Below are 12672 nucleotides of genomic sequence, written 5' to 3' on the forward strand. Positions count from 1 at the left end.
CACGCCTGAAATTGTTTGGCACCTCCTCTCCTTCTTTCAATGAAGCTGGACGAGCTCTGGGAATGGCATAAATGGCAATGCAAGTCAGTATCCTCAAGAGTTCGGATTACCTTCTTTGGCTCTTGGGGGGTGGCAACTTTCCCGGGTAAGGCAAACCTCAACTCTGCATGTGGCTGGGCCCATCATGCCCTCCTTGTGTTTGAGGATGCTGAGATGGCTATTTCTGTTGGACACAGAAAGTCAATACTCTATCATATGTAGCTAAAATCACCAACAAACTTGCAAAGGACTTCATTGGTGATTTCAAAGGTCTTTAATTGATAAGTGTTTCACACTTCTGACTAAATACATACACAATTTAAGTTCTCTGAAAAGAGCACTTTACTCAATTAAGAGTTTTTTTTTCATAAGTTATGTTTTTAGTTGTCTAGTGATTTTTGGAACTCTTGAGTTTTCCTGCCACTGAACGTGCTGTAGGACCAACCAGAAACAAACCTTTTTGCATCTTCCCTGAACCAACACCTTCCAAAGTTAATCAGTTTGCACAACACACAAGTACTTGTGTGACCTGTCCCTTTCCTGTCTGAGTGGACAAAACTCTTTTGCTTTGCAGTGCCACATTTTTTCTTTCTCCCAAGAGCACTCCTGATTTTGAGGAGATCATGGGAATGGTGTGTCATATCACCCTGGCTTGACCAACCCTTTCACAGAGATACCTATGGGCAATCCAGCCCTCCTTTCTACCTACATCAATCTTCTACTGAGTCCAAGGGACTCAATCAGCATATCGATTTCTTATTCCCTTTGATACCAGCCCTCATATTCCACAGGACACTGAACACCAAACATCTGATTAGACTCAGAATAGCGAACACTCTTCAAGAGGCCTGCTAGTCCTGTCCCTCTCTCCTTGAAAGGCATTCCACTTCAAACCTGTAGACCACACAGCTAGCAAAGTCCTCACTAAACTTTAAACATGCATGTAATGTGTGTTTCCTTATCTTGAAATAGGCATTTCCAAAGAAAGTGCAGAGAAAATCAAACAGTTTATTAAAGAGAAGGAACAGATAATACCATCTCTTCTCCTTTGAGACCAAGAGTTCTTGTTCACGTAGCAATCTCAGTTTCTGAAATTCTTTTCTTGTACTGTATATCAGCTTTCCTTGTTATCTTAGTCTTCAAGTTGTTATTGCCAGTCTTCATTGTCCTATAGTGCCATGTTTTTAGCATGTTGTCTAGCTTTGTTTCTAATCTTCTTTTCTCTCTCTCCTGGATCTGTCAGACGTTTGTGTGCGACCTAGTCAAAACTAGAAGGGGGCCCACTTCTTCCATTTGTGGCACAAGCACCAGATACTAACTATAAACAAGCACGGGCAACACAAATAGGTTGCGCCTTGGAGACCTAGTGGCTTTGTCAAGGATTTTTAGCCATACTGTACAAAATCCCCGATGCTGTGCAGCACTGGTGAATAATAATAGCTGATCTGAGTTGGCCTGGGAAATAAAAAGAATTGCAACAGCGTTTATTGAAGCACAGGGGGGTGCAACATGTAGGGTGTGGGTGGGCAACACAGAGGATGCGAACGGGAGGAAGCAATGTGGGGGTGGTGAGGAGAAGCAACATGCGACAGAGAAGGAGGGCAAAATGGAGGATGGGGGACAGAAGCAACACAGAGAGTGGGAATGGGGAGGAGAAGCAGTGGGCAAGAAAATGACATGGAGTGGGCAGGGGAGAAGCAGACAGGCGAGAAATCATTGGGGGAGGGACACATAAGTGAGTACCTTATAGAGGTAGGAAGAGGCACACGACCGACAGAGATCAACACGGGGAGTAGGGAGAGAGAAGTACATGGGGGAGACAGCTGGAAAACACATGCACTCTTGTAGAGTGCTTAACCAAAAAGAAAAAAGTGATTGAAAGGCAAGAAGTGAAAATATAGAAGCCAGACAATCAAAAAGGAGTGAAAAAAGACTATGCTCCATGGAAGGACAAACACAAGATTGACAAGCTGAGACCCGAATAAGAAACAGGCAAATGAGAGTGACAGGAAAGCCAACCAATGGTAAGCTTTGGGTCGCTGCAAGGGCCTGTATGTTCTTTGTAAGCCCACAATATATCTTCTGCAAGCAGATAGCTGCGCTCTGTGGTTGGTTCGACCTAAAAACTGGACTCTAGGAAAACATGGCAGCTATAGTATCTGGCATCATCTAGTGGCTGTCTCATCATTAATAAATAAAAATGGCAGGCTTGCTTTTAAAACAATAAATATACTTTGGAGCAGGAAGGTGGGACTTTGCAAAAGCAAGGGGCCTGGGGAAAAATGCCACCCTTTCCCCCGTCCACTTGCTTTGGCCTATAAAAGGATCAGGTGAATGCAAAGCAGAAGTTTAGTTTGTGTTAACACCACAGTGCAGAAACAATGCCTCCTGGTGCTGCAGAGGAAGTGGTAATGAAAGTTATACTGCATACCATCCCTTCCTTTCCTTTACAAAATCTCAGATTTTCCCTGTACAAGCTTAACAAAATCTCATCGTACAAATGACTATTTGGGAGTGTAAAATGCCCACCTCTGAATTCGCCTGCAACAAAAGCTGTTACTGGTTGAGAGGCAGGGAATGCCCAATACGTCAAATCCTTGATCTTATTAGCAGCAGAAATCCTAAAATTAGAATGTCACCTTTTGTCATTGGAGAGGAGTTTCTGAGTAGAGCTACTTCATGGAAATAGAAGGCAACGTTTGAAAAGAATGTTCTCTTGAAATTAAGATGGTCAATGTTCTTATGTAATCTCCTCCGTCCATTGGCCAACGACTGCTCTAACACTGGCTACTTAACCAATCACAGCTTGATTTTCATGGTGACAGAATGACTAAATTGTGAATTTTCAGGCACATTTCTACCCTTTCTTCAGCTGTGGCTAACAATTTTGCAGTTATTGTGTGTGGTCCTATATCTTTTTTTATGTGTAGCAAAAATCACATTTTACTGCAACAGCACTATATCCTGCTGCTTAGTGCCTGTAGGGTAAGCACCATTTTTTATGTTCCTCAAGTAAAGTAAGTGTTAGTTGTAATCCAGTGTTGTGAGTTACTACAAGAGTAATGCCCTGGCATGCCTCGCACAGGCTAGAGACCTTTCTTGGACGGACAAACTCATAGCTCTGCTCTTAAACAAGATAAACTATTTACTTTACAGTACTAAGTGATCTCTTAAGCTGGTGCTGATAAATAGAAATCAGTAAAAAAATATAAACATAAGCCACGCATCTGTTCCAACAATATCCCTGAAATGGGTGCATATAACATGGTCTAAAGCCATTGAAATACCTGTTTTCTTACAGATGTTTGGCTCACACAATTTTCCCTTCACAGAAGGCGTAGGTGAGAAAAAGCAAAACAAATCCCACACAGTGTTCATTATCCTTTCAAAATACATGGGTTCTTTAGTAATATGTGTTTAAATGCCTGGCAGCAGGTATATCCAAACCACTGTTCATCCAGATTTCTTGTATGATCTGTTCTCGTCGATCGATTCTTTCTGCCAGATCAGCCGGGTCCATTGAAAAGTGAACAAAGTGAGATGTCTTGTAGAGTCCAACCACCTCATCGGAACTGTCTGAAGGCGTTGGGTCCTCCTCCTCGTCATCCTCCTCACTGCTGTCCTCATTGTAGGCACTCTCCTTTGGTAGCTGGCTTTGCATCTGGTGACGCTTCTGAAAATCTGCGGTGCAGGAGACCCTCACGACTAGGGTGCACAACGTCAGGACTAAGCCAATGCAAATACTGGAAATGAAGAGCAGGGCGGCTCGTTCAGGGTGGTCTACAGAGAAAGAAGGAGCGGTCAGATCAATCTCACAAAATGGACGCATGGACAAATGGCTGTGGTTGGCGCTGTGGTCAGGAGCCAAATTTATCATGGAGCAGGCACAGTGCAATCAGGCCTCAGTTATTTGTGATATGCAGAAGCAGCAATACAGATGTTAGATGAAGCTAATTTGTAAGAACTTGTATGTATATTTAGCTGCTGCTTCCAGAAATACCAGCTGGAGATTAAAAACCTGCATGATTGTAAAGTACTCATGGACATAGTCCTCACTATCCACTTTTAAAATTACTGACAACTTGCTACAGTGCTAACTTAAGTGCAGGTGTATCAAGATGGTTTGTTATGTTTTATGGATGCCCCATTTGTGGTAAACATTTAAACTAAGTTTTCTTGTTGGAATTTCTTTTTTAGATTTTACTGTGAACGATTGACTGTTGCTTGAATTAAATAGAATGGCTACATATGGAAATGGCCCTGGCACAACTTACATTATGGGCTATCCCCTTGCTACTCAATGAGCACCGATCATTGGACCCGATTCACAAAAGTAATCTGAGACAAAATCCTAACTTTACGACTTCCGTTATTCACTAAGGGCATTTAGGAGTAGTAAAGTTAGGATTTTGTCTCAGTTAAACTTAAGTTTCTCTTTTTTCTGCAGATGCTGTCATTTTCCAGAAGCCTTCTGTTAATAGGCATTTGTTTTGTATTAGACAACAGCAGTTCTCACGGGGAGACTACAGAAAGGATGATTCATGGGAAGAAGTGTCTTCACGTACTGGTGTCTGTAGCCCATGGTGCAGAATTGAGAAGATGGGGAGTTTACCTATTCCCAAGAGCTGTCTAAAATCCTCTTGTACCTTGGGGACAGACAAAAAGACACTTGTTACCATATAGAATGTTGTGTGTTTATATAAGTGTGTGTTCCTAGAGCAGAGGGCGCTTCCCTCACTTGCAATTGCTGGAGACTTATCTCTGTGGTTCTTGAGAATATATCTCTCTTCATGTCTGCTGATTGGTAGATGAGAATACTTTCCAGCTTGATTTTTCCTTCAATTAATATGCAAAGGCTTTATGCCTATGAACTTATTCTCTCAACTGAACTCTTTATTGGGTATCTGAACAGACACCTTATTCAATTTCATTCTAGCTTAAATTAGATTAGGGAACTCCCTTATGGAACATGATTGCTACATTGTTACAATAGTAACTGTTATTGTGACTAATATTGTGTTGATCCTTATATTGAAATGTTCATTATTGGAATACATTAACTTGTAATGCTGATACTTAGAAGATTAATACTTATTGAATAAATATGAAGATTGAAAATAAAACCCTTTAACTCACACAAGATCTTCTTATTGACTGTACTAAAAGTCTTTAATGATTTTATTGCTATGTGTTTAATGTAGATTATTTCTGATTGGTCCTTTATACTTCTCATTTTCGATGAACAAAGGTCCATAGACCAGTGGCTGGGGTTATTTAATGAATACACCAGAAGAGTAGGATACAGAAACCCCCTCTCCGCCACACTTAGAGTGCTGTGTGGCATTAATTCAAGACCATTTTGGGATAGCCCATGTACTTAAATCACATTAGGGAGGACTGCAAGTTCTGCCAGGGAGATTACTGATGCAAAAAAGTGATCCTTTTGTTGTAAGCAAGTATCTTTCGACCTGTTCAACCATTGACACTTTTACTGCATCCTTCAAAGACACATCACTGTGAGTTGGAAGGAAAAAAGAAGATATCTCTTGGTCAGTGTCTCTATACATGCAAACATCTGTGATAATATTCTATGAGGCAATGGCCACCCAAAAACAAAGAATGACAAATAATGCAGGTGCCAGTTGTCAAAGAATCCTTCTTATTTCTGTTGCACAGTGCATTCCAGGGCATATGTACCTATTTTACCAATTTTGTTATCATGTTATTCTAAGTTGTGTCTTCACATTCCAAAGCTTACAGCAGCTCATCTATAAAACAATAACGCATTCCAAACATACAAAACATGTCTTTAAGTGGAACATCTTAATTACAGATATTTTGTTTGGTTTTAAATCCATGCACAGTTACATTGTGTCACAAGAAATAAGTGCAAAGTGTAGTAAAGATTTTTGCGGTTGGAAATCCCTTTTTCATTTATATTAACCCCATTTTGTGATAAGGAAATATTTTTCCAAATCGCAAAATGGAGTTTCCAATCCATACCAAATCACAATTTGAAAGGGCCGTGTAAGGCGCTTTGGAAGGGGTGTGTAATGGATATCGATTTCGGTTCCTGCCAAATTGCAAGTTGGTATGGTATGTATTAATGGTTTTCAAACGCATTTCAGTTGGCAAACCATTGTTCAGTTTCTGACTTCTTAGCTGGGATGGCAACTGATTCACAAATGGAGAGGGCGCAAAAAACAGGTGCAAACGCCCATTGTACCCTAAGGATACTATGTGGAATATGGCATCTGGTTACACTTATACACTCAGGGCCGGATTTAGTGCAGGTGGAGCCTACCTAGTGAGACACGTTTTTATGGCGTCCTCCTCCCATGATCTACTTCTCCACGAATTTCCTCATTACCACGCTCCAGCAGTGCCACTCATCTCGCCATAGCTGCTCTCTCACATTTATTTCATTTGTTTTATAGCTGTACTCATACGAGTGTAGGGTGTCAGAGCACTTTACATCACACACACACACAGAGAAAATGAAGCATACATGTGTAAATCAGTCTATAAGAAATGTTACATAAAACAATGAGGATTACAAGGTGTAGGAATCACGTTAAACCATACTATTAGGCAGTGTATTTTAAGAGTGTTTTGGAATGGTGAAGCACAAACTCTGGTTTTATAACACAGTAGGTTGAGGTTGACTTTCCTACTAAGAATGTATTTCTACCCAAATGAGAGAGGAGAGGATGTAGCCTTATGGCTAGAGCAGTCGACCTCGAAGCTTGAACTGGGTTTGAGTCTCGGCAACGGCGCTCAACATCCTGTGATTCTTGGCCAATTACTTAGTGTCCATCTGTAACAAAACTGGTGCTCATGTAAAGCGCTCTGATACCCTTTGTCTCGGGTCTAGTTTGCGCTATATAAAACTCTAAAAATAAAAAAGGAACCCATTTAAGCAACATTAGGATAATGACAGATGGGGAAAAAACATACAGTTTTAACCTGTACCATGCACTTTGCATGCAGCTCTTTGATGAAGGTTCATAGGTCACTGTGTATTATTAGGGATGTAATTTATGAACTGCAAGAAACTAAAGGATCTCTTCGACAAAGGCCGTAATCTACTAAGCTATATGGATAAAATACAGTTCTGTGATTTGCGTGGTGCACAATCTTTGCAGCTAGCATTAACCTTCTGCGCTACTTTATGATGAGTCAAAACTGCCTCCAGTGAAAACTTGTCCCTCTCCTCCAACAGGAACATTAATCTCAACATTTTTATTGTTGCCTGTAAACTGCTGGACACACAAGGAACTCTGCAACGCATGTTTTTTAAACCCATAAGTTATTTCTAAACACAACATCCCCGGAGGTTAGCGCTAGGGTAGCTGCACTGTTCACACCACTCTAGAGCTGGCCCTGTAGACACCACTCGCTTTGTTTCTGGAGACTGTCATTACCTGTGCACAACCCATGGAGGCCAGTACATTCTAATAGTTTTGAAAGGGGGAGGGCCGAAACTGTATCTTCCAACTACTTTATTCTCATCTAGCATACTTTTTAAAAATTGGGCTTTCTTCTTTTTGAATTATTCCAGTCCTCCTTTACATCTTTTAATAGGTGATGTTGATGTACACATCTCTTACGTATATGCAAGTTCTGCTTGTCCTGCCTTGGCTTTTAATTCCATAAGTGAATTTTTGTAGGGGTGTGGCACCTCAATATCGAGATATAAATATTGTTAAGCCAGAAAATCATAGTCAAAACATTGAGACAGGCTTTGAGATTATCAGTGTGAAAAATATCATTTACTAAAATATCACGTAGTTAATGTACTTAAAATATCATTGTAATTAATTTAGTTAGTTTTAAATGTAATGTGAATGTTTAGTCATATCATATTCAATTAAATTGTTTCTGATAATATTTTTGGAGTTATTAAAAGTACAATTGTTTACAGGTTATGGGATATATTGTGCAAGGGTTGATAATGTTTAATTTTACATGTATTTGAAAAATTCTCAATTTATTATAATTTTTAAAAATGAATATTTTGTATTTATTTAAATTATTCTTACATTTGTATTATTTTAACTTAAGGGTTCATTGATGTGGGTGTTTAATTCAAAACGTTTTTTATACTATTAGTTAAGGGATATATTCGGTATTTGGGTGGGTAGTGTTTTTTTGTTACTTCAACATTAAGAATTAAATTTCTTGGAATTGAAATGTAATTATGGGACTTGTTATGTTCTAAAATGGGGTAAATTTGTGAGTGGAAATTGTGTTGGGTAGTATACTGCTGATAATGTATTTATATATTTTTTTTACAATTGAAAATGTTAAATGTTTACATCGTTCATAATTTAACAAATATTCTAAAAATATGTGATTTTTTAAAATCATTTTGTTGGCTTGGATGCGTATTGTTTTAATGTTCGCTTCATTTTATTATTTTCTTTTGGAGGATTCTAATTGATGATTGTCTTAGTGGTTTTAATTTTGATTACATTAAAAAAGAGTACATTTTTTGAGTTGCTTGACTTTTTAAATATTAAATATGTACTTTTTAAGAAATATTGTAGGTTACATTACTTGTAATTCTTTGTGTGTATGTGAAAAAATTTGCAAAAACCGACTGTAACTCTATGATCGGCTAGTATGCCTCATTTCTCAGGACAGGATGCTAAATCCAGAGTTAAAGCCCAACGTAATCAATAATTGAGTTGCGATTATTGCCTCGTAATGTAGCACTAAACGATAAATTAGGCCAAATTTTTATAATATAGTTTCTATATCCAAGCAAGCCCAAATTTCATTTGGGAAAATACAACGTTCAGACACTTTTCTGCATCAATGGCTATGTTATAATTTATTACGGATTATTTTAATGGCAACTACATTTGGTAAAACATATTTTGTGAGGGTAGATCACATCACTCTTGCATTGCTGAAACATTTACTGTGCTGCATTTCCTCCAGTAAACATTCTTGATATCAAGGACCGTTTAAAGAAGAGTTATCAAAGTTTACTTCTCTTAATGTATTTCCATATTCTATTCTTTTCTCATCTATGTGCATGTTAGGTGGTTGTAATTCCACAATGCTTAAAGGGAAGTAATCAACATAAAATCATTTGGCCTCATTAGGAGGATCTTGGACTTGGGAGGGATTGGGCGGGGGGCGTTATATTATTATGCACCCATAGTTAGTGATGCTGGGGTGCCTGATAAGTCCTGGGGTACAGGATCAACAGAGTTTCAGGCTGAACCTCGTGAATCCCCTTGGTAATCAGGAATTGCCAAGGAATCACTAATTCATGGTCCATTTCCAGGGGTAATTCCTCATTTTCCCAGCAGTGACCAGTTTGAGCAGCCAGAATCTCCAGGGCAAACATGAGAAGTCTGTGGCAACACCCCAGATCTCATCATTCCCAATGGGGCCGGTAACGGGGTTATCAGCCCCATCGCGATTACTGGCCTTGCATAGGGTGGGTCTTAGTTGAAGGTACAGAAATCTATTCCTTACCTTTGATGTAGGCAAATGCAGCCAGAAAGCTGCTGAGGAGAATCCCGTCATTGACTGGAATCCTGGATTCTCTTGGATGAATAACAATTTCAACTGCAAAATATAAATCACAGGATAAAGTTAAGTATCAGCTCAGGGCATTGGAAATGAATGCACTGGTTACATCCCATCAACTCTAATTACAAATCTAATTTCTCGTGTCTACTCGCACTCACCATAGACGTGAGATACAATACTGCGCTATGAGCACATTCACAAATAAATCAGCAAATATTTCATAACGCGACATAGGGATTATTCATCGAAGAACACACTGTCTGTGACTCGCATCTGATCACTCTGATTTTGTGTTCGGTATTTCAGTCCCAAACTTATCCCAAGCAAAAGCAGTGTCTGAAAAAACATAGGATTTTCACCTCAAGAGACATTATTCGTTGTCACTCATCACCAGCTGACCACAAGACAGCAAAATGCTCTGCCTTGCGTTATCCTGGATTTACTAAACCATGCAGAGCCATGCAAGGTGGCTTTGTGCGGCTCAATAAATCCCAGTTAATGGGCTTGATATACGTGATTTTCTGCCGGGTCTGGTGGGTCAGTGGACTAATGCATCCACTGCAGGGGGCTGTGTTCAACTTCATGGTCATAGGTTCAAATCCCGGCGGGTCCACCCAGCCTTTCATCCATCTAAGGTCGATAAAATGAGTACAATTGAGTTGGGTAACAATCAACATTAGTTATTCAGCGCCAAGAGACCTATGGGTGAACGTGTGCTTTTACAAATACACGTGTTATGTTATTGAGCATCAACATTACCAGTAGCTTCATGGATGAAATAAACTACAATAAAATCCCTCAACAATCCACTGGAAGTACGAGTGGTGTCCGTGTTCAAGTGAAGCAGTGTTGGTGGGTGGTCAAATGACATTTCATAAAAACTCACTGAGCCAGGCATTGTAAACTGGGGTGAATCACTCAAGAACTCAGGAACTGTGAAGAATGAACCTGTAGCAGCATAAATTGATACACAGATTATATGTTTAGAATGTAACATATTCTATGAGTCATGTTGTAAATACCTAGAATCAACCCTTCCATGCCCAAGAAAACAAAAAGCCAAGTTGACTCTTCTTTTAATAAAGGCAAACAAGTGTTTGATGTGCAAATCATTTCACCCTCATTTATATGAAGACATATGACTGCTTCATTCCTCACTGCAGGCAGTAAATCCCATGGCCCTGTAGTAATTTAGGGCTGTAGCCTATCCTTCTGCTGAAATATTAATCCAACACATTTTTACCTTCTTAATATCCACCAGTGTTACTCAGAATAGTTGACAAGAATTTAGCCACTTGTTTTTCATTACCTCCTTAAAGATTGTCTATTTGGTTGTACTTTTTCACCCTTACTCTCACTCTGTAGTTTTACTTCATAGTTGTCACTCTATATGTAATTCTCCTCACTCAAACACACCAAATTAAGGGGCAGATTTACTATTGTTTCACGTAGCGCACTGCAGCAGCCGCAAATGCTGCGCCGCGCTACGTGAAAAGGAGAGAGGAGGAGAGCGCCCTATTTACTAAAATAAGACACTCTCCTCCCCTCTCACTAGCACTGTGCTGAAATCAGCTGCCGTGTAACCCTGGGCGTAGTTTGCAAAGTAGCACTACGCGAAGCTACGCAAAGTGCACTTCGCACTACGCGAGCTACGCGTAGCACTTCGCGAACTGCGTAGTACCCTGTTCGCACTGTGCAAGATGTCGTTTTCAATGATTGCACAGTGCGGGCAAGCAACCGGCACTGTGCAGAAAACGGCATCTTGCACAGTGCGAGCTGTAGTTTTCTGCCGCTCGAGTAGATTTTTACTCGAGCGGCAGCTTTCTCAACGCGAACTGGTAGTTTCTCACCGTGAGCGGTCGCGAGCATATGCGACCACTCGCAATGAGAAACCTGACCTCCTCGCGTTGAGAATCTCGCCGGGAGGGTTATTTTTCATGCTCGCGATCGCCAACTTGATGTTGCTGATCGCGAACGAGGAAAAAGTCTCGCCGGGATGTCATTTTGCTTGCTCGCGGTCGCCAACTTGACATTGAGGACCGCGAGCAAGCAAAAAATGACCGCTGCACTACGCAACACTACGCTACGCGTGTTCGCACTGTGCTACGTGCAATTCGCGTAGTGCGAAGTAGCACAAACTTCGCAAACTACGCGAGCGTAGCCTAGTGCTTTGCCCAGGCTTACTGCCGTGCGTCACGGAGACATCTTTGCGCCAAGGTACAAGGGTGTCTCCATGAGTCTAGCATAGGTTTCGTACTCGAAGGAAGCCTTACAGTACAATATACTATGCACAGACTCACTTTAACCATGTTCCCACTTTGTATGTGTGATGCAAAGTGCAGCACACATACAAAGGGGGAAAAAGAAGGAGAAATGAAAGCATTTCTCCTTCCTTGCGCCTACTTGAAAAGGGCGCAGTTTTCTCACGCTAAACCCAATCTACTGTATTTAGTAAGTTGGGTTTAGCGTGAGAAACCTTGGGTGGTTGCATGGGAATGCCCATGCACCACCCTTGGTACTCCCCCAGGGCAGAAAGTAATGCAAAGCAGCGCTATGCGCAATACTTTTCCATTATTTCCAGTGCTAAACAAGTTTAGCGCTGGAAAGTAAATTAGGAAAAAAAGATTTTGCGCTGATTTGCATCACTTTTCTTAGTAAATCTCCCCCCAAGCGTCTCAAAGCTGTTAGGGTTAAGTATGGAAGGTGTGACCTCCTTGCCCTAAAAGGCTCACTGATTCACAGTTATAGACACATCACGCAATTGGCGTTGCACCGCGCACAATGTAATTCGTTTTATTTATTTATTTATGTACTTACCTCCGGTCGGCCGTATGCCGGAGTTTACTACCCCCCACCCTGCCCCTCCCCTGCCCCGGACTACTGCCAGCGCGCTCCTGACGTGATTAATTCACCCCGCAAAATTCTTCATGCAAACTTCGCTCGGGCCAGCCACAAGCCCATAGCTTCGTAACACGCCGCAGAGCACGGATTGCTAGCGGCCCTCCTCCGCTGACATCGCCTTCCGTGGATTCTGCCCACACATATCCTACGTGCTCACATTTACCTTGTCCTGATGATGATCTT

General features: G+C 40.8%; 1 protein-coding gene across 2 annotated transcripts in view; it reads right to left on the bottom strand.

The window, feature by feature from the left end:
• Positions 1-298: 298 nt before the first annotated feature.
• The window catches only part of EVA1C (eva-1 homolog C), a 352894-nt gene continuing 340520 nt past the window's right edge, over positions 299-12672 (bottom strand). For both annotated transcript variants that reach the window (XM_085623116.1, XM_085623117.1), the window contains exons 7-8: positions 9532-9624; positions 299-3819 (exon numbers count right to left, since the gene is read on the bottom strand). In XM_085623116.1, the coding sequence (XP_085479242.1) occupies positions 3443-3819; positions 9532-9624 (470 nt within the window). In that variant the 3' untranslated portion in view covers positions 299-3442. The remainder of the gene's footprint in view (positions 3820-9531; positions 9625-12672) is intronic.

Source organism: Triturus cristatus, chromosome 8, assembly GCF_964204655.1.
Source record: "Triturus cristatus chromosome 8, aTriCri1.1, whole genome shotgun sequence".
Taxonomy (NCBI): Eukaryota; Metazoa; Chordata; class Amphibia; order Caudata; family Salamandridae; genus Triturus; species Triturus cristatus.